We start from the raw sequence: 26,820 nt of genomic DNA, 5'->3' as shown, positions 1-26,820 counted from the left end.
GCTGTCCCCATGGCCCCAGCACCTCCTGAATAACGTACGCTCCACTGAGCTCATTTCCCATGTGTAGTTTATTCTCTCCTGTTCCTCTCTTTTCTTTCTTTCTGAAAAATTCACCTGAGATTCTTGATTTCCCCAAGTTCAGCTGTGTCTCCAAGTGCTTCCTGAACCATCAACTTCTTGAGTGTTCAGGGCACTTATAGGCTGAGGACGCCTCCATAGTGGTTCTGAGATGCCGGCCCCGGGACACAGGTAGGAACTTCTCCCTCTTCCATCCCTTTCCATCACCAATCGCTGCTCCCCTGCTCGCCCTCCCCTCCCCACCCCTGCACCCCAACAGGTGCCAATGCGGCTATGCCAGAAACATACTAAGCAACGGTCAGTTACTCCAGAAATGTAATGTTGTACACATGCCTTCTATTTTATTGCACAAGCTCGTGACACCGGCACTTACAGCTGCCTGTAAGTGGTGTGAGGATATCAGCATCATCCCCATTTTATCAGTGGGCAAAAGAGGCTCCTGGTGGTCCTAAGTGTGCCTGCTATAAGGTTGGGGCCAGGTCCTCCTGAACATACACCTTCTCCTACAGCGTGCCATCCTTATGGAAGAAAAGACATGGTCATAAATGACAAACATTTGGGGTTTTATCCTGGAGTGTGGAAACAGGAGGGAGTGATGGAGAGGCAGATGCAGTAACTCTGAAGCAGAGACATAAGTATTTTTACCCAAATGTTGATGGAAAGGAAAAGCCACTGGACTCCCCTGCAACGGACATTGGCACCAAGTGTGAGAAGACAGACTCTTGTAAGGCAGTCTGGTGTCCCAGAGGGGAGACTGAGGACAGTTAGAGAAAGAGGAAAGGCCACGCAAATATGTGGCTCGATGTAATGGAGATCAAACAAGCCTGTGGACAGGGGGGTGGGAGGAGTGGGGGTGGGGTGGACACCCAGGGTGTGTCATTTACTTGGGAGCTTGGAACTTCACTTCTCTAAGCCTTAGCTCCCAGTTTACAGGGATGACCTATCTACCTCAGGGAATGTTTTTAGACTACTACATAATGACCCCTACTGCCGGGCATATAGTGAGTACCCTGCATAGTTAACACTCACTAAAACCCTCTGAGGGGCCACTGCTTAACGGACTCACTGCTTAATGGCTGAGGCACAGGGGGGCTAAGTTGCTGCAGCCAGTGCAGACATTTGAACCCAGGCCTGCCAGACGTCCTTGTCACCAGGCCACTATCATCACCATGCCATAACATCTCCTGGCCAGTACTGTTCCAAGCACAAGGGTATCCATAAGCCTCCAGCGGCTGCTCAGGTCCCACCTGCGCCCTGTGCCCTGTGTGGACCCATGTGCCCCCAATTCAAGTCACCAACCCAAGACGCAGTTGCTACTGAGCTGGGACCTAGCCATTGCAGTGACCTGCCCAGAGGAGAGGGACAGGCTGCCGCTCCTGGGCCAACTATTGGTTGGGCCACCGCAGGGGAATCCCGACAGGGGCTCTCACTCACCGCCAAGGTGGAGCCCATGAAGGTGTGATTTCCATGAGGCTCTGGGAGGGGCAATTCGTGAATACGTGTTCCTAAACGGAAAGCTGCTCCCCTCCCTCTGATTCCTTCAGACCCACACATACTGCAGAGAAACGGACTGAGGCAGAGAAACGGAACGGGCTGTCTTCTCTGTATGTTCCATTTCCTGAACTCTATGGCCACAAAGGCCAAGGGAAACACAGCTGTAAGACATAAAGTGAGGGTGGCACCAGTTTCCTGGGGGAACACTGTCCCCAAGGGAGCGACAGTCCGTGGATTCCCAGGTGCAGGGGCCTGTGGCACATCCTCTATCCCTCCCCAACCTTTGTCTCGTCTCACCATGTCATGGTTCCAGCCCCGAAGAGGCCTCAGAGAGAATGCCATCTCTCCCCCTCATTCCCCCAGACGCCAACACGCACCCCAAAGCTGGTGCGTGTGAGGAAGAATGAGGAGGGCAAAGCTCTTAGCCAAGGGAGCTTTCCAGAATGTCAGCTGCCTAACGACAGCGACAGGGAACATGCCACCAGCGTTTACGATCACAGATTCCGTTTTCAGAGCTGAGACCATCCAATACATTCCTGGCTCAGTTCTACATAAGGAAGCCTGCTCCCAGGCATGAGGAGAAGGAAGATGGCCCAAAAGGTATAAAATGCCAAACCTCTGCCTGGCCTCTAGGTCCAAGCCCAAGTCTTTAGAAGAGAAAAATGCAAGCAGTATAAAAAGTATGACAACTGTAAAATCAGAAATTCCTTTTAATCTCATTTCATGGGCAACACTGATACACTGTAAGGCATGAAATTTTTATTTCATGTCAATTTCACTGGGATTTCACATGCAGATTAATTTGTTCATCCACATAAACATATACTGCTCCTAGGTCTTGCCTCAGCATCTGTCCTCACTTAGTATTACAGAAATCCTGCATCGCATTAAAGGCACTTAGAGTCACTGCGATCTGCTACTCCATTATGCTGCCACATTTTAATTGGTGAACACTTTATTAAGTTCCTGTATTCTGGCAAGGGGTTTCGTGAGCCCTCAGGGCAGGGAAGCGAGCTGCCTAGAAACGTGGCTGGGTGCTGTGGTGGGCAGCAGATGGCCTCCACCCCCCAAGTCCTTGTGTAGTGCCCTCCTCTGGGAAGTGGGCTGACCCTGGGGACTGGCTTCTCAGGAACAGAATACAGCTAAAGTAACAGGATACCGCTTCTGTGATTAGGTTAGGAAAGACTGGGTGGGCATCCATCTTTCTGGCCTGCATACTTTGGTGAAGGAAGCTGCCATGTTGGGGAGTCCCACGTGGCAAGGAATTGAGCGTGGCCTCTGGTCAATGGCCTGTGAGGGACTGAATCCTGCCTACAACCACACGAGGGAGCTTGGATGAGGGTTCAGCCCAGTTATGCCCAGTTATGCCAGCGGCTCTTGCTGACTCTTGATCACTGTTTGTGAGAGCCAACAGTCAAGGACCCACCTGGGCCATGCCTGAATGCCTGGCACGCAGAAAATGAGATTATAAACATCCTTTTAGGCCACTAAATTGTGGGTAATGTGTTATGCAGCAATAGGCAAGGAATACAAGTACCCTTAGCTACCTGGAAAAACAAGTTCAGCAGCTGTTTGTCAGTCCACTGGGTTCAAAGGCAAATTCTCTTGGGTAGTTGGTGGAAGAGTTAAGCCATTGCATCATGGTTCTCCCCACAAAGTGCTCCCAGAGCCCCCACACCTCCACTCCACTGGATGATCTAGGTGTGGGTGCCCAGGAGACCCACATACAGAGAGACATTCTCCAGTGGTACCTTTTGGGGTTCTTCCAATTTTTATAGATTCAGCTCCCTCAGCGGTTCTTAATATGAACCATACAATACATAGAAAATTGTTGACTCTCTTCTCACTTCTCCCATGGATGGTACATAATAGTAGCCTTCCAAATACACGGAAGAGAAGTTAATTCAGTTCATACAATGGATGTCCTGGGGCTTTAAGGCTTAATTCTCTGGCAGAAAGGTTGACCTAGATGGTGTCGTGGACACCCCTCCATGAACATAAGGCCGTTTAACAGAGGACTTGATCTCGGGGTGAGCCTACTTAGGCCAACAAACGCTTTCCCTTGCACCAACATCACCATATTCCTGGTTGACTCTACCTGTCAGGCCAGCTCAGGGCCTGCAGTTCACTTCTGCCTCCTCAGAGTACCCTCCTTGATTTCTCGGCCACCTACTCCCAGCACAATCAGATTTCTAAGAAAACCTACATCTTGACCATTCTAGGGTACTTCCACCATCCGAGTCATTGCAGCCTGTAGATCAGAACAGTGTTCCCAGAAAACAGCACTGCAAGCCCATTTTCCTGGCAATGTAAGAGGGCCCCATAGGGTCTTTGCTGACAACTGGGAAGCTAACTGGGGAAGGAGAGCACTATGATGTAAGAGGCCAGGATATCTGGACTCCCCTAGAGTCTGGCTCAGTCTTGCTTCTACTTTATTTTGCAGCCCTCAGCAGCTGGAAGACCTTTCTCTCTCTCTCTCTTTTTTAATATGAAATTTATTGTCAAATTGGTTTCCATACAATACCCAGTGCTCATCCCAACAGGTGCCCTCCTCAATGCCCATCACCCACCCTCCCCTCCCTCCCACCCCCCATCAACCCTCAGTTTAGTCTCAGTTTTCAAGAGTCTCTTATGGTTTGGCTCCCTCCCTCTCTGACTTTTTTTTCCCCCTTCCCCTCCCCCATGGTCTTCTGTTAAGTTTCTCAGGATCCACATAAGAGTGAAAACATATGGTATCTGTCTTTCTCTGTATGACTTATTTCACTTAGCATCACACTCTCCAGTTCCATCCACGTTGCTACAAAAGGCCATATTTCATTCTTTCTCATTGCCAAGTAGTATTCCGTTATGTATATAAACCACAATTTCTTTATCCATTTGTCAGTTGATGGACATTTAGGCTCTTTCCATAATTTGGCTATTGTTGAAAGTGCTGCTATAAACATTGGGGTACAAGTGCCCCTATGCTTTTTGGCTCCAGACAAACCCCTGAGTTCCTGCAACACTAGAGAGTACTTGCTTAGGCACTCCCTACACCACGAGCTGTTGGACAGTGTCTCCAGGAGAAGCCCATGCATGCTCTGTGAATAATGTGTACACATGTCAAATCAGTTGGGCAAATGAGAAATACTGGAAAAATACTAGATCACCTTATTCATGATCTATCGATGAACACGAACATGGTAAATGTTCTGAAACCTGTGCGAGCTTATTGTTTACCAAGATTTGACCTCAGAACCTGACCTCTCCCCACCCTTGCACCTTTTCCCCCCCCATCCTACAATCCCTTGCCCATAATGAGAACTCAGCTATTTACTGGGTATATGATGAGTAAAGCATAGCATTTAACATCCTACCAAAGAGAATTCTGTGGGACACAGGTTTAGAAAATGTTGGTTCCAGCTCCCTCTTTTTTCAGATGAGGACACGGAGCCCCAGAACAGTGCACTGACCTGCCCAAGGCCACCCTGCTAGTTAGTGGTCAAGCTAAGATCTTCTGGGCCTTACTACTGAACTTGCTGTTTCCTTAAGGCAACCAAGATTGGGGGCGGGGGGGGCTGTCAGATGATACAGAGAGGCCCAAGGCTCCAGTCCACATGGGGTCACTATCTACTTCTGCCTCTCAGTGTCCTTTAACCACCCTCTCCCTGCCAAATCCTACCACCAAGGTCCCTAGTACATCTCTACCTCTAATGGAAACTTTTTAGTCTTTGTCTTAATTGTTATCTCTGTAGCATCTGACACTGAGGGTCACACATTTTATTAAATACGTGGTTCTTTGCTCTTGGCTTTCGTGAAATCACCTTAGTGTGGCTATTCTCTTCTTAGGCTGTCTCTTCTGGGTTCTCCTTTTCTTTCTTTCCCTCATCTAAAATTCTAGTGTTCCCCCCCAAATTCTCTTAAACCATCTTCTCTTCAGGCTCTTCTTTGGATTACTCAACTTTTTTCTAAGGCTTCAATTTCCTATCTGTTTTCTAATGACCTCAACCTTATCCCTCATCCTGATGAGCACCTTCTCTTGGATGTCCCCATGAGGTGACCTCTTCACCCACCCTCTGCCTCCAGCACCTCGGCCAAGCCTGCTGAGCCCTTTGTGTTCCCCAGATCACCATCTACAGTGTGCCCAAACCCAAGAGATATTCTTGAATCCTGCTTCTCCCCCACCCCCCAACCTAATTAAAGGCCTAGTTCCACCAATCTTTACTTAACTCTCCACCTGGCTGTTTCTCTACATTCCCATCATGTCTTCTCTGGATTACTGCAGCAACTTCCAAGCTGGCTTTATCTCCTTCCAATCTATCCTGCATGCTGCAGCTAGAATGATCTTTCCATACTGCCAATTTTTAATACATTTCAATGCTGCCCTACTGCTCATGAAATAAAGTTGAAACTCCTAATCACGGCTTACCATCCCAGTGACCCAGCACCACTTCTGACTCCTCCCCTCCATGATCCTAGTTTCTGCCATGTTCTTCTGCCTGACCCCCCTCCTTCTCTCTCCGGACTTCTCTGCAGGCATGACCTCCCTCCTGCATGTCTGAAATGTACTCTCCTCTCTTCCAAGGCCAGGCAGTCTTCTCTTCTTCTAATCTTGGCTTGGAAGTTACTTTCCCCAGAAAGCATTTCTTGATCTCCCAAGGCTTTTCCAGTGTATGGAAGTATACTTCCCCCCCCCCAGGACACCTCTGTAACTTATTACCAAACACTGCGAACTTTTCTGTCCCCTGTACTGTCAGCTGTAGCAAAAACAAGGACACATTTGTGGTTGTGACCTCAGAACGTAGCACGGTGATTAAGCACAGTAGATACACAACACGTGTCTGAAGAAATGAGTGGATGCGTGAGTGAGGGAGGAAGTAGGTGGGCTTCCACCGGGGCAAAGCCAGAGAGGACACTGTCCCTTGCCAAGTTATGAGTGACACCAGCTCAAGGGAACTGCTGAGCTATAAGATGAGCCAGGTGCCAAGGTCAGTCATACAGAGAAGAGATACCAGACAAGTCACCAAAACTGAAGCTGGAGTATGCAGCCACAGTGGCAAAAACTGGGAGCCTCGGGCGATGGCTGTCCTGGGACACAGCTGGGACAGTCATCTGGTGCCTGTGCAGAGCTCTGGCGTGTTCTGTGTAGCACAGGAAATACCCAGCTGTGTTTACAGGGCTGGAATGTTCCTCTTGGTTACCAAAGTCTCAGGGACGAGGAACAAGGCGTCCACAAGGGAGATGGGACAGACTGACTGCTACCTGACCGGGATGCCAGACATGGCCCAGACACCCTCTTCACCCGGACTCATGCTGTCCAATGTGGTGGACACTGGGCACTAGAGTGTGAAACACACACGAGACTTCAAAGACTGTGTATGAAAAAGAATGCAAAATAGTTCATCACACTCATGGCATGTCAAAATATTTGGGTATACTGAATTAAGTAAAACATATCATTAAAGTTAATTTCACTTGTTTCCTTTGCTTTTAAAATGGGACTACTAGAAAATTTTACAGTACCCATGTGGCTTACATCTATTTCCATTGGACATCACTGTCCTTGGTATTACTGAACCTTAGCTTGTAGGCAATCCAGTTTCAGATTTTAGTATTAATGTCAGGCAATGGTTTCTAGATGATGGGTTCTTTTGTAGGAGTAAAATAAAAGTCAAAAAATTATAAAGACCAGGATGCCTGGGTGGCTCAGTTGGTTAAGTGTCCAACTTCAGCTCAGGTCGTGATCTCACGGTTCGTGAGTCTGAGCCCTGCAACAGACTCTCTGCTGCCAGCACAGAGCCCTCTTTGGATCCTCTGTCCCCTTCCCTCCTCTCTCCCCGTTGGTGTGCTCTCTCTCAAAACTAATTAAACATTTAAAAAATTATAAAGATCGTTACTAGATTTGCAACATTTTATTTTGCAGGAGAGGATATCTGTTAAAGACCCCATCCTCTAATATCATTTCATAAAAGAAAGGGGGTTTGGGATGCCTGAGTGGCTCAGTCAGTTGAGCGTCTGACTTCGGCTCAGGTCATGATCTCGCGGTTTGTGAGTTCGAGCCCTACGTCGGGCTCTGTGCTGACAGCTCAGAGCCTGGAGTCTGCTTCAGATTCTGTGTCTCTCTCTCTCTCTGCCCCTCCCTGCTCATGCTCTGTCTCTCTGTCTCTCAATAATAAAGAAATGTTAAAAAAATTAAAAAAAAAATGAAGGGGTTTAAACACTAAGGCTGCTATTTAATTTAAAATTAAACACTATTTAATTTCATAATAATTAAAAACTCTTTAAATTGTAAAATTAAGCTTTAAGAAAATCTTTCTCATGGCCTCCTCTCTCCCCCAACACCGACGATCAGAGTTGCACTGATTCCCATGTGAAAGTACAGCTCAAAGATCCGTCCACTGATTTATATGAGGCTGTGTTTGACCACCCCCGCCATGGCATGGACACCAGACACTGAGGACAGGCCATCTCCACTCGGCTCTGGACCCAGCAGCCCCTGCTCCGTTCTTGGGGGGTGCTGATGCTAATATGTCAGTATGGTTTTTCCAATCTCCTATCCCAATTTTTTACTTCCTCCCACACTTTTGCTGCCCATACAACCTGGGCTCAGGATGTACCCCTGACTAGGAAATACAGCTGCCTGGGGCTGTATTTAGGCCTCGTAGAAATGGCCACTGCTCCACTCTGCACAGGACCCCTTTCCTTGTTTTTTCCAGACAACTGATTCGGCTGTGTTATGTTGACCAGCTCCTTCGAAATCACTGGGACCCTGCGTTTCGGGGGAAACCATGGGTAGACAGAAGTGCCTTCTCTTCAGGATGAGGAACTGCTCTCGGGAGGCAGCAAAGAGCCCTCTCTTGGGTTGCTGCCAGGATCTGTGTTAGCTGGTAGCGGGCACCACCCAGATGGCAGCTATGTGCATGTGTACGTGTGCCTGGGAGAGTGTGCATATGTGCGTGTGCACACACATAGGGGATAATGTGCTCAAAAGGCAAGTGCAGAGTGTAGCTGGGACCAGGAAGTGTGGAGGTGGGCCAAGGCCTATTTTTGAAATGTTTCTGGAAAAGATTCCTCGGTGTCTGGGACGAGGGCTCCTTCAAGTCTTATTTTAGCCCTGCTTGAATCACATTACACAATAGTAATAACAGACAACACCTACTAAACCCTGGCTCCGTCTCAGGTCTCCTTCCAAGAGCTTTAGATCTGCGCAATGATTCTCAGAGGTAGGTGCTGGGACTCCTCCTCTCTCGTTCTGGAGGGGACTGTGAGGGCAGGTCAGAAAGCAGCAGAGCCTCCATCTAAAACCAGGTGGGCTGACTCCCGGCTCTGTGCTCTCACAGGCTCCACTACGGGACCCTTGGATGGTCATTCGACCTGCGGGCTCCCAGCCTTTATTTCACACTGGCCTTTCTCTCTGTCTTTGGTCTTGAAGGGCACATGCTGGAAGGTTCTGGAAAGAGGGAAAAATAACAAGTATCTCCCCTGCTAAAGAATGGTATCTCCCTTTGATGTTCCCTGAGCTATTATTTCCTGATATTTCTCAGACTTTCCAGCTAAAGGATCAGAGAATAGTCAGTCCTTCATTTTACCTTTTGCCTTCAGTCCTCAGACTGAAGTAGCTGAGATAAAACCTGTGGTCTAGTGACTCCAGGAATGTATCCAGGCCCAGCCCACCGAGCTCAGGAATGGTCTGGTTGAGGGCCAAGTGTCCCTTACCTCTTCTTCTCTGGTGGACTGACAACGGTGTGCCCCCTGGAAGGTCCGAGGTAGGGAGGTAAGCAGCAAAGCCTTCCCACACCTTCCCAAGCCCTCCTAGGCAGTTCATCCAACCATCCCCAAGTCAGCCCTGCCCCACATTCTGCCTCCACCCCACCTTTCATTCTCACTTCCATCTGCCCAAGCTGGGTCCACACCCTTGCAGCTCCTAGACTATTCTTCCGCCTATAGAGTCTCCCCTTCATCTCCTTCCTCCCTGCTTTCCACACTAATGTCCCTAACACATGCTTCACACACCACTGTCCCTACCCTCACTCTGTTCCTTGAAGCCAAGCCCTGACCGCATCCCAAGGTCTCCCCATTGGGCTAACCCCCAGCCTTGCCCCACAGTTCCCCTGCCTGAACCTTCCAGCCCTGCTAACCTGGTTCACTCACTCACCTCCAGCACAATCTCCACACGCCTCCCCATCCCCAACCCCCACCCCCATCTTCCTGTCCAGGGCTGCCGAAATTATAGCTTTTGTGCCACCCACGTCAGCCCCTACCACCACCCTTCTTGTGGGAGTTACTCCGTTGTCTGCAAAGCTATACTGTCTTCTCCGTGGGCAGGGCCCACTTTTTTACTTCTTCTTGTCCTCAAGGCAAGTTAGTCAAACGACCAGAGTCAATGTCCTCATCTCTAAACCCGAATCACAGCAAGGTGGCTGGGAGGCTTAGCCGGGAGAACATATACAAGGTGCCTACCATGTGTCATGGGAATAGTTTGATCAATAAACATTGGCTGTTTGTGGTCCCGGATTTATGCGCTAACACAGAGAATCCTTTGTTGAGTGAAGGTGGTTTTAAATTTCCCGTGATTTGATTTCCTCCCTCTGTTCCGGAGGATTCTTTCCCGCACCTGCACTCCCAACCCTCATGTTTTCAGTAGACAGTTTGAGAGTGAATCCAGTGAGATGCCCTTTGAGTCCACAGTCCCTCAGCGGGTACCGATGAAAGGCTGAGTGCTGGGCACTCTGCTGGCATACCCGCCCCAAGTTGCTCTAGGTCACAGGGGGGAGAGGACGTGTGTCCCTCAGGGTAATGAGTGCTCAGAGGTGAGCACGGGAGTGAGAAGGAGCCTCTGAACTTAGCCCAAGAGGGTGAGATGTCTTCCTGGAGAGCACTCCCTGACCCCATAGAAGGATGCCCTGAGCAGACAGGGCAGCAAAGACGAACAGGAATGAAGCCTCGAGCACAGTCGGGCAGCCGCGAGCCCTGGCTGGCTGGGGAAGAAGTGAGCCGGCAACAGTTGAAAGATCTCAGATGGGGAGCAAAAGGTCTGCATTTGGAAAGCTCTCCGTGGAAGAACAGGAGAGGATGGACGGGTGAGGAGTCAGCGCCATGCTGGAGGGCGGTAGGCAGCTGCTGCACTCACCCAGGTGAGAGGGGACAGCCACGGAGTGTGGCAGCAAGGCCAGCGCCCAAGGGCTGTCTAGGAGACAGAGTTAACAGAATGAGGGCAGACAAAGCCAGGCTCCAAAGGTTTGGGCGTGCGTCATAGGTAAACAGTGGGACCTATCCTGAGATGGGGCAGGTGAGAGCAAAGCAGGTGCCTGCTGTCTCGAAAGATGGTGGCAGTGGGCTCAGCGAGGCTTGGGGTAAGGAATAAATGTGTCCATCTGACAAATCAAGGAGAAATGCAGAAGAGCAAAGAATCGGGAGAGCAGATACTGCTCTGGTGAGCATTAGAGTCATGGTGGGGGCAGAAGGTGACAGCTGTCTGGATACATGTGTTCCAGTCAAACATCAGGGTTCCTCCTGCTGCATCAGGGATACCAAGGATAACTACAGCGGCATTAGCCGATCCTGCCCTTGTTACTCCAACGGAACTCTGGCCGCTACATGACTCCGTGGGTCCCCCTTCTTCTGTCACATCGTGCATCCTTCAGCTGCTTTTCCAGCCCGCTGCTCGCGTCACTCCATCCCACTGTCTGTCACCCTGGCCAGCACCAGCTTTCCACAGCTGCCTGCCCACAGCTGTCACCTCCTCTGCTCTTTTCATCTCCCGTCAGACACGGTTCCACTTCCTGGCCCCCGGCCCTTACATCACTCCCTCTGCTGGCCTTGGCTTCCATCCCCACTATTTTAAAAGTACACATTTCACCAGACGGGGCATCGCGATTGCCTCATTGCTTATTTTGCACTCTGGTTTTTAAAGTAAGTTTGACATTCAGGCAAGCGAAGTGTTTTGGCACCAGGAGCCAAGGCTGAGGCAGGAAGCTCTGTGCAGAACTTCTCTGCCCGCACCCTCTCCACCCCCGCACCACCTTGTTCTTGGAGCACACCCCAACTCAGAGGTGGAGGATGGGGCGCGGAGCCAGGACCTCTCCAAACTCATTCCCGCAGCTCCTTGCTCCCTCGGGGCTGGCACCCTCTCCCCACTGCCTCCCAGACCTGCTGCGGAGCCTGGAAAGATCACAAGGCCTGGGTGCTAATGCTGATCCTGGTATTAAGACCATTCTGGCAACTCATCACAGCTAACAGTCACGAGTGCTTACTAGGAGTTGAAGACCATGCTCAGCATTCGACGTGGATTATTTTGCCTCACCCTGACAGCATCCCTGGGTGTGGTTACTATTCCCATTTCACAGATGACAAACTGAGGCTTGGGGAGCTTGAGTAACCCACCCGAGGAGCAGCTAGCAACCAGCAGACATGCCGTAGCTCAATGCTCACAGGGCAAGGAGACCTAGCCCTGCCACTCAGTCCACCAGTTACGGTGCCTGGGCTCTGTTTCCTCCCCTGTGAGGTGGCGGTGTCCGCTTCACCCAGACGCTATTAAGGTCATGTGACAGGGATGTGAGACCGCTCGGTGAAGTCTCCTAGAGAGACGAGGTGTGGCCACTCTTGTTCTGAGGACTCACCGAGGTTCCAATCTTACTTAGGAATGGTGCCAGCTGCCCGAGCCTCCCAGGATGTCCTCGAGCCCGTTCTGCTAGGCCCGTTTCTTCCTGGCATTAGAGGCACAATGGGGTACATCACACCAGACGATCGTTCTTTGAAGTGCTGGGAGGTAATGGTGACCGAACACAAGAGTGGCAATAAAGGACAGCTCTAAAGGTCCTGCAGGCCCTCTAGTCCCCTTAGGAAGGGAAGTGTGTGAGGGGAAGGATTTATCCCCAGGGGGAGGAGAGGTGCTGCTGAGCTGGAGGGAGCCGTGCTTCTGGAAATAGCCTCCAATCAGATTCAGTTCCTAAGTCAGTTTCTGCACATTCTTACCAGAAGTGTTTTCAACCAGCAAACAGGGCTGGAAGTGACCTTAATAAGCATCTCTGAGCTACTTCTCTCTTCTTTCCTGTGAGGAAGCAGATACCCTGATAGCTGAAGAGTTGGCCACTATCTTGAAAGGACTCAGGGCTTCCCACGCTCAGTCCAGGGGTTCCCCTCCATTTTCTCACACTGCCACAATGTGCGAGAAAACGTCAGAAAACAATCAGAAGAGAAGCAGGTTATTGAGAATGAACTAAAAATCAGGCTTCGTGCTTGGCTCTTGGCCAAAGGGCCGAGAAAGGTGAAGAGAGCAGGTATGAAACACTTGACCGAGTAGTGGTGCGGCCCATGACCTTACGAAAGGTGGTCCACGTCACTGATCCATGAGGACAGGCAAACTGAAACCATGGTAAGATAGCACAACTCAACCTCTCAAGGCCTCAAGTGAGACCGACCGCCAATCACTAGCGCCTCACTGCAAAGACGCAGAGCAATTGGATCTCTCATGTGCTGCCGGTGGGGTGGAAACGGGTGCGACAGTTTCACTGGGGGTTTTGCAGCATGTACCAATGCTTCTCGGGACACGTCCACATGTTCACCAAAAGACAAGGACACGACTAACCAAAGGAGCATGGATCATACGAGCCCCACACTGGAAAAAGCCCAAAAGAGCATTCAAAGCAGAAGATATATACATTGCAACATACAAAGAAATACTATACAGCAATGAGAAAAAACACGCCGTGTCTCGCAAAATGTGGCTAGATTTCACGCATGTAATTTTGAGGGAAGCCAGACACACAAGAGTACATACCGTGGAAGCCCATTTTTATATATAAAGTTCAAAAACAAGCAATGCTAGACAATGGCATTTGAAGTCTGGATCGTGTTACCTATGGTGCGGAGTAGGCGCGGGGACATATGGGTGGTTCTGGAAGGCTGAAACTCAGTCTTCTTTTTCTTTCTTTCTTTCTTTCTTTCTTTCTTTCTTTCTTTCTTTCTTTCTTTCTCTTTCTTTCTTTCTTTCTTTCTTTCTTTCTTTCTTTCTTTCTTTCTTTCTTTCTTTCTTTCTTTCTTATTTGATTTTTAAGTAATCTGCATTCAACATGGGGCTTGAACTCACAACCCCGAGATCAAGAGTCCCACGCTCAACTGACTGAGCCAGCCAGGCACCCCAAGTGTCTTCTTTTCCTTGAGGGAGATGTTTGATGTGGGAATGTGGGCATGTTCTCTCTGGAAATTTCTTCAAGCAGTCCATGTATGAACTGTCAGCTTTGCTGTATATATGTGCTACTTTGATTCAAAGTTTACTTAAGAAAAGATGGAGAGAGGTTCTGGGTCTTGGTGTGTATTTTGGTCTTGCGGGGATATTTCAAAAGCTGCAGAAGTGAAAGAATTCAATACAGCCTATGACATAAGCAAGAGCCACAGCCAAGCTCAACAATGCCTTCTATTTCCCTCAGAACTCCAGCTGTCTGGGTGCCCATGACAGCACTAAAGAGAACACCCCAGAATGCAGAGTGCAAATCCAGGGTCTCCTCCTCAGCCTTCTGCCTTCTTAAAAGGGTACACCCCAAAAACAACTAGAAAAAAAATAATTTGGAGGAGAGAATGATGCCACCTTCCCCTTGGTGTTACTGGCCCCTGTGAGCACAGGTCGCTTGTTCTCAAGGCTAGCTTAAGGGAAAAGTCTTCCGGGGGGGAGGGGCCCACTGCTGAGAAGGTACTGGTGGCCTGTGGAGGGTACTAAGGAATGTCAACTTTTGTTCAGAGCGACCCTTCCCAACCTCCTCCTTTCTTCTACAGAAGGATGCTCCTCCCTTAGCGTTCCAGACTTGCCTGTGGTTCCCCACGGTTTGTATGTCCCAAATGGCAATGTCTCTGCTATTCCTGAATGAGCTCATTTGTTGCTGGATAACCTTTGCTGTTTAACTTTTAAGGCTGACACCTAATAACCTAAGACTCAATAATCTGTAGGATAAATTTTTCAGGGGCAGTATTTTCATTCCAAATCAGTTTCCCCTCCTGGGTCCTGAACACACTTCTCCGTCTCTTTCCACATCTCTTTCCATCACCTCCTTCCTCAGGCAGCATGCAATAAGGGAGGCGAACCCAGCGGGGAGTGAGGGAAATGTGGGCTCCAGAACCAAAGCCATTTAGTGCCTTTCAAAGGCACACAGGTCCTTCTTAGTCTTGGTGACAGAACACCAGAAGAAATTATTGACTCCGTTAACTACCTGAACTATGTTATATCTATGCCTCCAAGCAAAGCTAAAATAGAGACATCAAACTAATTGGGAATTGGGAAACAGAGTCCTCAAGCATCATCTCTTCTTCTCCTTGTCCCACAAGCACCAGTAAACACACACACACACACACACACACACACACACACACATATATATATATACACCCCAAGCATCTTAAAATTTGAGTTTCAGCCAAGCATTGACTAGCTGTATGATCTTGGACATGTCCCTTAAGCCTTCTGAGCCTGGATCTCTTTAGCGAGGTATAGGCTTCATCTGGTAGTCTTGCTCTCCTGCCTAAGTCTTCATTACCAGGACTGATGCTCAGTCCTAAACCCAGCAGTCAGATGGGGGTAAAGGACAGACTCCTTTTCCAAGTCCCCATCAACAACTTTTTCCTCTGGACCAGTTCTCACTTCTCGCCTCTCCCACCTCACCCCAGAGCAAACTCCCCACCCCAGGGGGATCCTCGCCCTGAGGATCCCACATCACACTCCACCCACCTTGGATCAGCCCCAGTTCAGGCCAAGTTTGGTTTTGGACATTGCCTACCCTCCTCTGGGGCGGGGGGCCGGGGGGCGGTGTATGGCCCGTGCAACACTGCTGCCTGGCACAGTTCTGCTCAGTCCTACCTTGGTCCCCCTTCCTGTTGGCAGGAGCTCAGCTGACCCTGTACCAGCTAGGGCATCTCCGGGGGTTGCTGAGATGATGAGGAAGTGCTGAGACAAAAGTGAAGGCACCCCAATGTTGACTGGATTAACACTTTGCTACAATGCGGCCCCACGCTTCCCTTTCAGAGTTATTCTCCCCTCCGTCATCCCCACTCCAAGGAAATTACGCTGACTCACACATAACACTGTGGCTCTTCCAACCAATCTCCTCCTCTTCACATATGCTGTTCCCTCAACCTGGGATGCCTGCTGCCCCCTACCTGCCACCCTCCATCCCAGCTTAAATACCATTTCCTCGGAAAAGCCTCCACCTCTCATCCACATGTAAATGCCTTCTCCTGGGGAGGCCAGCTTCATGCTGTTTTGACATTCTTACAGGAAAGCTCCTAAACTTTGGTTAGCTCCTAAACTATGGTTTGCTAAACTATGGTTTGCTCCATGACCAAGACAGTAATAGCAACACCAAAACCAGAACAGGGTGGGAGATGGGCACGTGGGAATCAAGGACAGGAAGTCTGTGCATTAGCTCCAGAATCAAAAATATGGCCTCAGAGCAATCCACAGTTGAGTATCAGGAATCAGTCCCATGTGCATTTCCCCCATAGACCATGAGCTCCCTGGGAGTGGGGACCAACTTCTAGGGTAGAGCTTGGCATGTGGTTAGTGCTCAATGAATGGGTCAAATGGAAAAGAAAGGGAAAATGAATGGATGATTGAGACGCATAATGTCAAAGCTGGAATGAGCTTAAACAAGGTATGAGAACACATTAGCTAATCCGGTTTGTTCAGAGGAATTCTCATCACCAAGTTTTCTTGACTGGTCCCCTTTCAAAGGCTGAGATGCTGCCTCTTCAGGAAATCCACCTGAAACTCACAGAGCAGGCAATGATGGAGGGACAGGGGCAGCAGGCAAGGACCCAGGGGACCAGGAGTATAAGGAATCCTGGCCCAGAAGCACCTTCTATCTCTGCCTGTATGTCTTCTCTTCCACTCCTACCCTGGGGAGAACCCCTTCCTGCGCCCAGTATCTGGTACTCAAATTGCCACCCAGGGTAGCAGATACTGTTCTCTTGCAGAACCACTTCTAGGATATTCAGAAACTCCTCCTGCTACCACCCTCCAAGGCTCCCTGGGATTCCAGGATGCTCTGGAGTGAAGCGCACTCAGAGCTACTATCCACAAGCTCACCAACTCCTATATTGAAAAATGGTGCACAGGAGGGATCAGAACGTAGCAGATGGGGAGAGCATGTTTGCAAAAGCTAAGTGGCTGTGATGGGTTTCCTCTCTCCTCCTCTCCGCCTCGATGTAGAATCACCAACTCTGTGCTAAGCTAGTGGAAGAGGCTTGACTCTGAGGGAATATGAACATTTTTTATGCTTAGCTGTTCCAGCCGTAACGATTTTTATCCTATTACTGCTAAGTGACGAGTACAAGGAGAGAAATGATGATGATCTTTGGCAGCCATTCCAACCGAGTAAATACAAGGAGGCGAGAAAGGCGATCCCAGACTGGGCCACTGCCCCTTCATTTCCCAGGATGAAAAGGAGCAAAGGAAAAATGTCTTCCTGGTGAGATGTATCGAAGTGTGGAATTTTCTCTCCAGGCAAGCGATGGGTATCCCACTGTTTGAACCATTTAGCACTGCACTGGACAAAGGCTGGGAGAGTATGCTGAGGGGAACAATCAGACCAGCCGGCCAGGAGGAGGTGACCTAATGAGGCTTCCCAGCTGTAACGCCTTGCAGCTCACGGCTCATGGGCACAGTCCACCCTGCCACCTGCTCCCTTGCAATCAAAGCAAACCCATAATAAGTATTGCTAGGCAACAGCAAAAATACACGTTTGCTTTATCAAAATATTTCCTCCCTTCTTGAGGGGTGAGCCTCCGTTTAATGGCTTCTTGTCTGCCAGATGTTTTATGTGCTACTTGGATGATGGCAAATCCAGCTGTTACCACCAAAATGTGGTGACAGCGGTGGGGGGGGGGGAACACCTGGAAAATGAGGACTATTTGTTGGACCAGTCAGTGCCTGATAAACAGGAGAGCTCCCCTGAGAAATCTTTTTAGGCTCACCCCAGCTAGCTGCTATCTCTTCCTTACACTGAAATAGTTACTCATGGCACACTACCCCCACCCCAATAAAGGCAGCCACGTCTTTATCCTCGTGACCCTGCAGGGCCTAGGAAGTGTCTTGGGAGTTAAGGCTCTTGTAGGCATTAACAAGATTGTGGGTCTCAGGGGGAAAATGTGGCAGTAGGTTGCTCCGATGCAAGCACAACTGTTGGGTTCCCACGGAGGCGGGTGGGAGAGGCGAGTGCATGTATGCGGATACATCTGGAAAGAGAAGACCAAGCATAGAAGAACGCACTTATGTACAACTGCAGCGACTTGTGCACTGATAAAGCTTTAAGGCCACCTAGTCTGAGTGCAATGAGAACACAAAGCCAAGAAAGGAGCAGGGATGTGCGAAAGGCCATTGCTGGTCACCTGGTCCCCACGCCTTTCACAGGCCCTGGACCAGGGATGGGGAAACTGAGCTATGGCCAAGACACGTCTAAAGGCCGATGACAGCATGTTTCAATCTCAAGACCGTGAAGACTGCATTAGGTTAAATGTGGGCGGGCATGGGAAGGTTAGGCTGTCAAACTCAAAGGGTGAATGAGCAAAGGATCCACTTGAAACCATAGTTACTCATTTTCTAAACTATCCTGGGTATGGACATCACTCACTGGCACCCCCACGAAGCCCGGGAATGGGGAGCTCCAAGCCTGCCTGCTGGCCTTGGTCATTCCACTCTCCAGGGCAACCCGGCCATCTCCACAAAATACCCTGGGCTCCCTGGCTCAGAGGACCAAGAGAACAAGGTGACTGTTCCATCCTGTATGGGGAAATGAAGCCCCCAGCCTCTCTGGGGCTGCCTTCCCACGCTGCCCCGCCACGACGTCCTGGTCAGGGGTTCCACGCTGTCAGCGCATTTGGCTTTTCCATAGGCCCAGCTGCCTGTTGGGTGAGAACTTCGGCAGCCTCGTCCTCCTCCCCCACCCCACCTGCTGCCTCCCTCAGTCTCACAGCATCTTTGGATACCTGAGTGATGCCCCCCAGTGCCCGCCTCTCAGCAATGCTTGCTCTAATGCTCAGCTAATCGTTCTGTCTCAGGCGCTGTCCGCACGCATCCTATAAATCAGAATCCAATTACTGTAGTAAGAAAATTGGAAGCAAATTTAATAAGCTCAGGCCACTCCCCCATGCTGTTTCTTCACTCTTCTCTTTCCAGTAATGAGGGAAAATGCCTTTTTCCTTTCACTGAGTCTGTTCTCCTGTCCCTTCATCTAAAGCCCCTGAGCATGGAGGGAGTGGACGAAGGGGGCTTCTTCTTGGCCCTCTTTCCCTCTTTGCACATGAGGCAGATGGGAGGAAATAGTCAAGTGTCTCTGTGGGCTTAACCCCCCTCTCATTTGTTCAACAAACGTTTCTGGAAATCTTAGCCCACACCAGGCTCTGTAATAGGTGCTAGCAAAGATGAGTCTCCCAGAAGGCCAAAGGCCTTGTCCTGTTGCTGGGGCTGCTGATGCATGTTGATGTTTCCCTCTTGAGAAGTCAGCTAACAAGTGGGGCTGGCTTAACAGCAATGGCTCTCACTGCAACTTTGCCCCTCAGGAGACATCTGGCGATACCTGGAGACATTCTGAGTTGTCACACGTGGGGGCTGCTCCTGGCATCTAGTGGGTGGAAGCCAGAGATGCTTCCCACCTCCTACAATGCACAAGACAGCCCCCACAGCAAAGTATGATCCAGCCCCAAATGCCAGCCACTGATTGAATCCCTGGTCTGTAGGATACAGGCCACCAGAGGACACAACTGGTCAGAGCTGTGACAGGCAGGGCCCAAGAAGGACCCCAGGCACTGCATCCGGACAAAGTCAAGATACAGGGAGTCTGGACTCACAGGATTAAGGGACTTAGCTGGGGGTTTTAACCTCTTGGACACAGGCTCCGTGGGAAGCAAGGGCTGGAAGTAGGAGATCCTGGATATAGAAGGTCACCCACTGAGGGAAGAACACTGGGCTTTGCTGGTGGTTGCTGGAATTCTCATTAGCACAAGAGTGATGTGGTCACAGGGTCAGCCCCATACCAGACTTAGCCTGGAGATGGCCTCTCCTTGTGCTAGCCTGGGGCTGTGCACACAGTTGGAGCTCAACACCACTGCCATGGCGGCCGGGTCCCTTGTGCTGGCCTTCATTCCCAATCACTCATCCTCCCCCGTCCCTGGCCCTCATTCCCAATCACCTGTCCTTCCCTCTTCCTACTCTTTCAGATCAGGATCCACAAATCTGAAATTCTCTGCTCCCAGAACCCCAGCTCCCACAGGGCAAGGTTAGTGCCCTGAGGCAGACATATGGCTGATAGACTTTTCCCCTCTGTCTTCGCAAAGGGGGCCTGGATTTCATCTAAATCCTCTCGCCTCCTCTTGCTGCCATGCCAGCAGATCACACTCACTTAACAAATGCAACATGCTGCAGAGGGCCCTGAATAGGACCCGGTAAACGTGAGTCCTTGGCAATAGTCTCAGTTCTTCCCCCACAACCAACACATATGTCCAGCCTTGTAAACCGCTTTCATTTCTGCCTCTCAGATCGCAGACCAGGGTGAATGCAGAAATTCATCCTATTCAATGCATCCCCTCGAACCTGTCTGGTCAGTGAACCCCCACCGCCTGCCCTCCTTCTGCAGGTTGGGGTACAGCTCTCACACGGATGCACCTGCTCCTTTCCCGGCAGGAAGTATCCATTTGTACTTCCGGAGGGTCTCGCCATCTGGACGCAGGACAAGGAGGGACCTGCCTGGGACCAGTGGGGCTTCTCAGCCTTCTGTGTTCTATTTGCTCTTCTCCTACGTGTAGTCTCTACTCAGGGAAATAAAGTGATCTAATTTTTAAAGAAAATTTTAGCAGGTGCCAGGGAACACGATACGTGCTGGGGAATTTTAACAGCAATAATACAAGACTCTGACTTTAAGAAGCTTTCAGGACGGCAGCAGGGAGTGTTCGAGGCACAGCCGGTGCCCTGGATCTCTGTCTGTGGGGGTCTTCCTGCTGCTAAGGAAGACTCTCGTGGGTACCATAAGAAGAGAGTTAAGTTTACAAACCCTCCAAGTTAGAAGAAGCCACAGATACCTTATAGCTCATCGCTCTGGCTTTTATTTATGTGGGGCAACCGGGACTCCAGCTCTGTTTACGAATGACAGTCACTGACAAGGCCTGGTTGAGCTGCTCCATGGGAAACATGCTACATAAGTCAAGGTTTCTGAGTTGTATGGTCTTGTTGGGGAAACTGAGTCTACCAGCCTTCACAGACTGCCAACTTAAGCACCACCAGACAGACCAGCCTCATAAGTCATGAAAATTCATACTGCCCCGGTCATAAACCCATGTCCACAAGTGGGTACCCGCAGACCCGAACAAAGGGTAGAAAGCTAAGAAGCTCATGCCAGCCATATAGCTTCTCAATTTAACCATGCCTTCAAGGCCCTCTACCCCCCACAGGCCAGTCTGCCATTTGAAGCTGGTGCAAAGTGAAATTCCTGCAGGAGACACAAACTCGTACCCGTGGGCCATTGGTGCAGCTGGGTCTCCCAGTTGTGGGCTAGGAGGCCAGCACAGGGGAGCTGGGGTCGAGGCTGACCTACTGACTCAGGCCTCATCAGGAAGCAAAGGGCCGCTTCGACTCCAGGAAGGATTGGTAATGAGGCAACGTGCCATCACAAAGGCTCTTCTTGTTTAGAAAGAACCTTCCTGCATCGTTCCAGGCCTGATCTCCGCAGCCCATCCGAAGGTGTGGCCTGACCAAGGACATGGCAGAGTGGAGGCCATGTGAACGGGCTGCTCTGAAGCAGACAGCAATGGCATGTAAAGAGGCCCCTCTGATTTTTCCATCTCACAGGACGAAGTGCGCCTGGGCTGTCAGAGGAAAGGACCTCCCCCAGCGACAGATGAGGCCACCAACCTGACTTCCCAGGGATCTGCCCATCCTGCCCTCCCTCTGTTTGAAAGCCAGGCCAGGCCGTGGGAATCTGCCAGGGACAACAGGCCCAGGCTACAGGGTCTTTAGTGCTCTGTGACTTTGCAGTGAGGGAGGCAAGGTGCAAGGGGCTCCCCCCATTCTCCCTGCAGGCCCTTGGGGATGCCTCGCAGCAGTGAGTAGCACAGAGAGGGTAAACTACCACATCACAACACTTCAGCATCCAGCTGGCCAGGGACGGTTTGCCCGCCCCCATTGTTGGCATGGGCACCGCGCAAATCAAGCCTGCTGTGGCTCTGTCATGACCTCAGGGAAGGGCAGAGAGTAATAAGGGGGAAAACAGGGAAGTACCTCAAATGGCGAGTGTCCGGGACGGCCCGATTGCTGGAGATCCGCTCGCTTTCCCGCTGGTTGAAAGCATACAGCTTATAGGGATCGTCACCAACGCGCCACTTTTTGGCGTTCAGATACCGCCGCTCATCAAACTGGTCCCACAGGTCTTCCCAGTCAGTGTCCAAATTCTGTGTAGCACAAACGGGCAGTCCGTGAGAATGGCTCCCAGCCCTCCATCAGCCCTCTCTGTCAGCGCCCAACTGCAGAGAACGGAGTTTTCCTGGCACAGTCCAGCCCAAAGATGGGGCCAGAGGTAGGACGTTAGTAACACCCCCAGCAGCAATAACAGAGAACAACACAATGAAGACAGCTACCATTTGCTGAGTGCTATGTAGCAGGTGTTGTACAAGAACTTTACCCACTTCTTATAGTAGTTCTAAGAGGTGGACAGTTCTCACATTCCCATTACACGGACAAGAAAACGGCCTGAATAAACTAAGTACCTTGCTCAGGATCCCACAGTTCAGAAGTGGCAGGGCCGGGACTTGGGTCCTAGAAGCCTGACCCCACAGGCCAGCTCTCCAGGGTAATTTGAGAACACCTGGCTGAAAAGAGCCAACACAGCAGGTGCAAAATGAGTGTCATTCCCCCCTGTGCCACAGGAAGAGATGAGAAGTAGGCGCTCCATCTATAATGGTGTGCTACCCACCAGATGGACCCTGGCGTGTTCCTTTCTTCCTCCAACCCCGGACTCTGTGGTTATTTTTAAGAAGCATCAGTCCCTCACCATACGTGGAGACAGCGCTTGAGAATGCAGAAGGTGGCTTCTGTACTCAGGATCTTGTTCCATCCTCCCTAAACGCTCTGTGCTGAGCTGGGAAGACGAGTTTTCACAAGGCTTACAGGCTCGTCTGCACAGGTAGACGGTGGCAGAGGCCCAAAGCGGAGCGCAGTCTCCTGGGCCCTCCGGGGCCTCCACACAGCAGAGGAGGCGAGGAGATTTACACGGGGAGGGGACGGCTCCTGCCCAGAGCCAGGCCGCCTCGTCTGCCCTGCCCGCACCACCTCCGCAGCCAAGCGGAGACTCTCCACCCAGCCAGCAAGGTGCGGGCTTCTAGAGCCTCCACAAGCTGGATGCTTCCCTCGATGGCCACTGCCCAGTGGGTGCTGACACCATCACCTCTAGAGGAGAGCCACTGAGCCCTTTCAGGTTCGCCAAAGCAAAAAGCATTCTGTGTCTCTGGAAAGAACCTATTGACCGGACTCTGCCCTGGAATGTGGGGGCTGGGGCTCTGGGGCTGGCATCATCACCAAGGATGAGATGCTCACTTATGTGTTTTGACCCTAGTCGCTGTGCAAGCGTATGAAAAGCTGCCTGGGTACTGTCCATCCCGTCACCGACCAGGATGCCCTCCTGCACGTGGGGAGCCTGACAGGAGGGCCCCGGGGCAGGCCCCACACATGCTAGGGCAGGCGCTCCACCCACAGAAGGCAGCTCAGAGGGGCGGCTCGCCAGGGCACACATTTATCTCAGATACCACTTGATTTTATCTAGTAATTGATCTTTCTCTCTCTCTCTCTCTCTCTCTCTCTCTCTCTCTTCCTGTTATCTCCTTTTGAAACAGCATTCTCCTGCTAATAGCACAGAATGAAGCTTAGGAAACCAGCGATTTTTATCCAATAATGGATCTTATTAATGTCTTGGGATACTGCTGCTATACAGGGGGTGGGGTGTGAGATCCCTGGCCTGTGCTGTGCAATGTCACAGCCTGACAGCTGTCACCCATGCTTGGGACATCACTACAGAGCGACCCTGACATCCTTCTCTGCAGAGAAGGGCCATGGGGCCCCACACCACCTCGCACTGGCTCATTCCCAGTTAGATTCTCTGCAGTTCTCTACATGGTAAGTTCCTACAGAGCTCTGTGCCACAGAGGGGAGATGCAGAGACAGAAGGCTGCAGAGGGGTTGCAAGGCCACAGAGAGACATGCACGAAGACACCCATGACACCTATGCCAAAGGGGTGAGGGAAATGGGGAGGGCTTCCTGGAAGAGGTAGCAAATGAATTAGTGCTTGAAAGAGGAGCGGACAGTTTGCTTTGCTTAAGAGGAAATGGGAGGGGAGATAACAGGCATACTGAAAACCCAGATATAAGGCAGGAAGACCCGGAGGAGGGGGAATCCGGTCAGGGAATGGCTAGCTCAGGGATGCGGAGGCCCAAAGCGGAAATTGCAAAGAGCACACGAGGGAAAGAAAGCTCTGAAACACAGCTGGGTCTGTATGAAGCGGGTCCAACGGAAAGGTCTCTGGCCACAGGTGCAGGACGAAGTGGAGGGAAGAGACTGCCATAAGGAGCCCAGTTGGCAGGGGACCTCAGTAATCCAAGCTGGTGGGAAGGGAAGCCTGAACTGGGGCAGTGCTGGGGCATGGCTGGACAGCTCCATGAAGCAGTTGGAGGGGCAGGCCCTGTGGAGAGGCCCCGAGGCTGGAGAAAGGGCAAGTAAACACCCCTTGGCCTCATCCCCTACTCTCTATTCACACCAGACCAGGCCCAGGACCAAGAGGGCATAAGACCGGGTTGTTTGCTCCGCCTGGCGATCACCACCCTCCGGGCAGCAAAGCATCTCTGATGTCCCCACCAGGATCTGCCTCCTTGGGGTTGGTGCCATGGGAACTCAGCTGGGATTCTGGCCCCCAGAAAGCCTAGAGCCAGAGTAACAGCCTGGCTGGCGAGGGAAAGTGTCTGAACAACCAGTCAGAGGCATCCTTGGAGGGGACTGCTCCTTCCCATGGTCATATGTACAGAGCCGGTTCACACTTTGCTGTCCTGGGATCCACTTTGAGGGTGGGGGGGAACTCTCTGCACCAGGAGCTTGGTTCTCCTATAATGATATCTGGATGTATTAAATAATAGCGAGCCTGTGTTTAAAATACTAACACTACCATCTGAATAGCAATTTCTATTTTACAAGGCAGCTTGCACATATTGGCCCAGAACGCATGCACACACAACCCCATCTGGACAGGGAGGGATGGGTATAGAGAGGCTAGCTGGCTGGCTTGCCCAAGCTTGATGGCAAAGGGACTGGTGACTGAATCCTTCCTAGAACCTCCCAACACCTCGGTCTGTTCTGTCTTACCACGGAAACAAGCCAGGGGTATCTCCTCTGCTGAGAGTGAGTGGGCAGAGAAACCACCCCCGCCTTGAGGAGTGAGGTGGGGGGGGCAGACCCAAAGGAAGGGCCAGCCACTCTTTCCCTGCCTGCCCCCATATCAAAGTGGCTGTAGCCCTCCCACGATTTTTGAAGGGTCCCAGACTCCACCAGATATTTCTGGAACTAATTTGGAGTTGGTTTCCAAGCTCTTCAATGCATGAGTCCCCCTGCTCAGTCTCTGCGAGTCCAGAGTGCAGCACATGGTATCCAGGTTTTGGATTCCTTGCTTTCTGGCTCATGTGACCCTCTGGGACAGTGCCTGAACACACACTTTAACCTCCGCAAACTTTCCTATTACAGGAAGAGATACTGCTCTCTTAAACAAGAACACACACCCACGAGCCCCTTCAAGACCCCACTCCAGGACCGTGTCCCCTCCTGTGTGGCCCTCACCACCATCCAGCCGCCCCGCTGTTCCCCAGAAAGATCACACTTGACTTTCTGACCAGAATTTACTCAGTCTGGAGTGTGTGTGTGTTTCTAACGGTAAGCACGATGCCACACACAGAAAACAAAAGACAATCTTTTCTATAGAATATACCTGATTAAGTCAGCCAAACCCCAGCTTAAATAATTTGGCACCAAAGATGAAAGCTCAGAAGAACATCCAAGTGGCTTCATTTCTTTCCTCCCACAATACTTTCATGAGACACCCCCAACCCCCTTACCTCCATCCATCCCTGGCCTGCTCCTTCTGTTCTACTTTCACACTGATTATTTTGCACTAATACTATTAGAGCTGATTATGTGGCTATTATTTTCCACTAATGCTCTTGTCTCCTCTCCTTTCCCAAGCTACCAGTTCACTTGTTACCCTAAGTTTCTTCCTTTTCGCCATCAGAATGAGAACGTCTCTATCCCTTGATGAGGCCTCTGTCCCATTCTGAACTGTGCTGATTATTATAAAACTTCTCAAACTTACCCCATGACAAAAGGACTAACACTCTGGGGGGGGGGGGCTATCACATGTCATTTACATCTAATCCCGACAATCACAGATGCCAATTTGACCATTCCCATTTTACAACTGGGAAAACCAAGGCAGAGAGAGATTCAGCGACTTGCCCAATGTCACATGGGTAGTATGTTCTAGAGCCAGGATTTGAACCCCTGTAGCCTGGCTCCAGCTCCTATGCTCCCAGCTATTAGGTGACACTGCCTTATCACAGCCTCACTGCCATCTTCTTGGGTCATCTGCAAAGACTATGTGTGTGTTTCCCATCATTTTTCTCAGCCAACTTCTTTCTCTGCATGGGGATCTTCCTCCCTCAAAGGGTCTCTGTGCCCCCTTCACCATCACCCCACCCGTCTATCACTCTCCTTTCTGGGCACCTAGTCTCCACCCAGCCATGGCAGGAAGGGTACAATTCTGCAGGCAGATTCCTGTGGGAAGGTTGGAATATGCTAGGCTAACACATGGGAGATTAGAATTGAAAATAATGATATAACTTATTATTTAAAGATGAGATCATTCATCTATCCACCCAATGTTTGAAACTCCAGCATAACATTCCATTGTCCAGTGGACGCCCCTCCTGGGTCCAGACAGGGACACAGAGGTCCCAAGTAGCTCACTCCAAGCTTCAAAGGACTCTAACTTCTAGAAGTTTCCTTCTAATATTGAACCAGAATCTGTCTCCTGGCATTATCTCCCTTCTGGGTCTGTTTTTCCCCCAGGCTATTTGCTACAACTCTAATCTTTCTCATACCTTTTGGATATTTAGCTATATCTACTGCGTCTTCTAGGGCTTAACCCCTGGTACCATCATCGTAGTGTCAAAAATGGACACAGAGGAGTGCAAAACATATAATAAAG

The 26,820-nt window shown here is 50.6% G+C and overlaps 1 protein-coding gene across 2 annotated transcripts in view; it reads right to left on the bottom strand.

Annotated features, from left to right (window-relative positions):
* GALNT14 (polypeptide N-acetylgalactosaminyltransferase 14) overlaps window positions 1-26,820 on the bottom strand; it is a 208,032-nt gene that overhangs the window by 54,713 nt on the left and 126,499 nt on the right. For both annotated transcript variants that reach the window (XM_030311359.1, XM_030311361.1), the window contains exon 2: window positions 21,806-21,975. In XM_030311359.1, the coding sequence (XP_030167219.1) occupies window positions 21,806-21,975 (170 nt within the window). The remainder of the gene's footprint in view (window positions 1-21,805; window positions 21,976-26,820) is intronic.

The sequence above is a fragment of the Lynx canadensis genome, chromosome A3, assembly GCF_007474595.2.
Source record: "Lynx canadensis isolate LIC74 chromosome A3, mLynCan4.pri.v2, whole genome shotgun sequence".
NCBI lineage: Eukaryota > Metazoa > Chordata > Mammalia > Carnivora > Felidae > Lynx > Lynx canadensis.
Note: the sequence above shows the minus strand (reverse complement) of the source record. Positions and strands in the feature narration are given on the sequence as shown.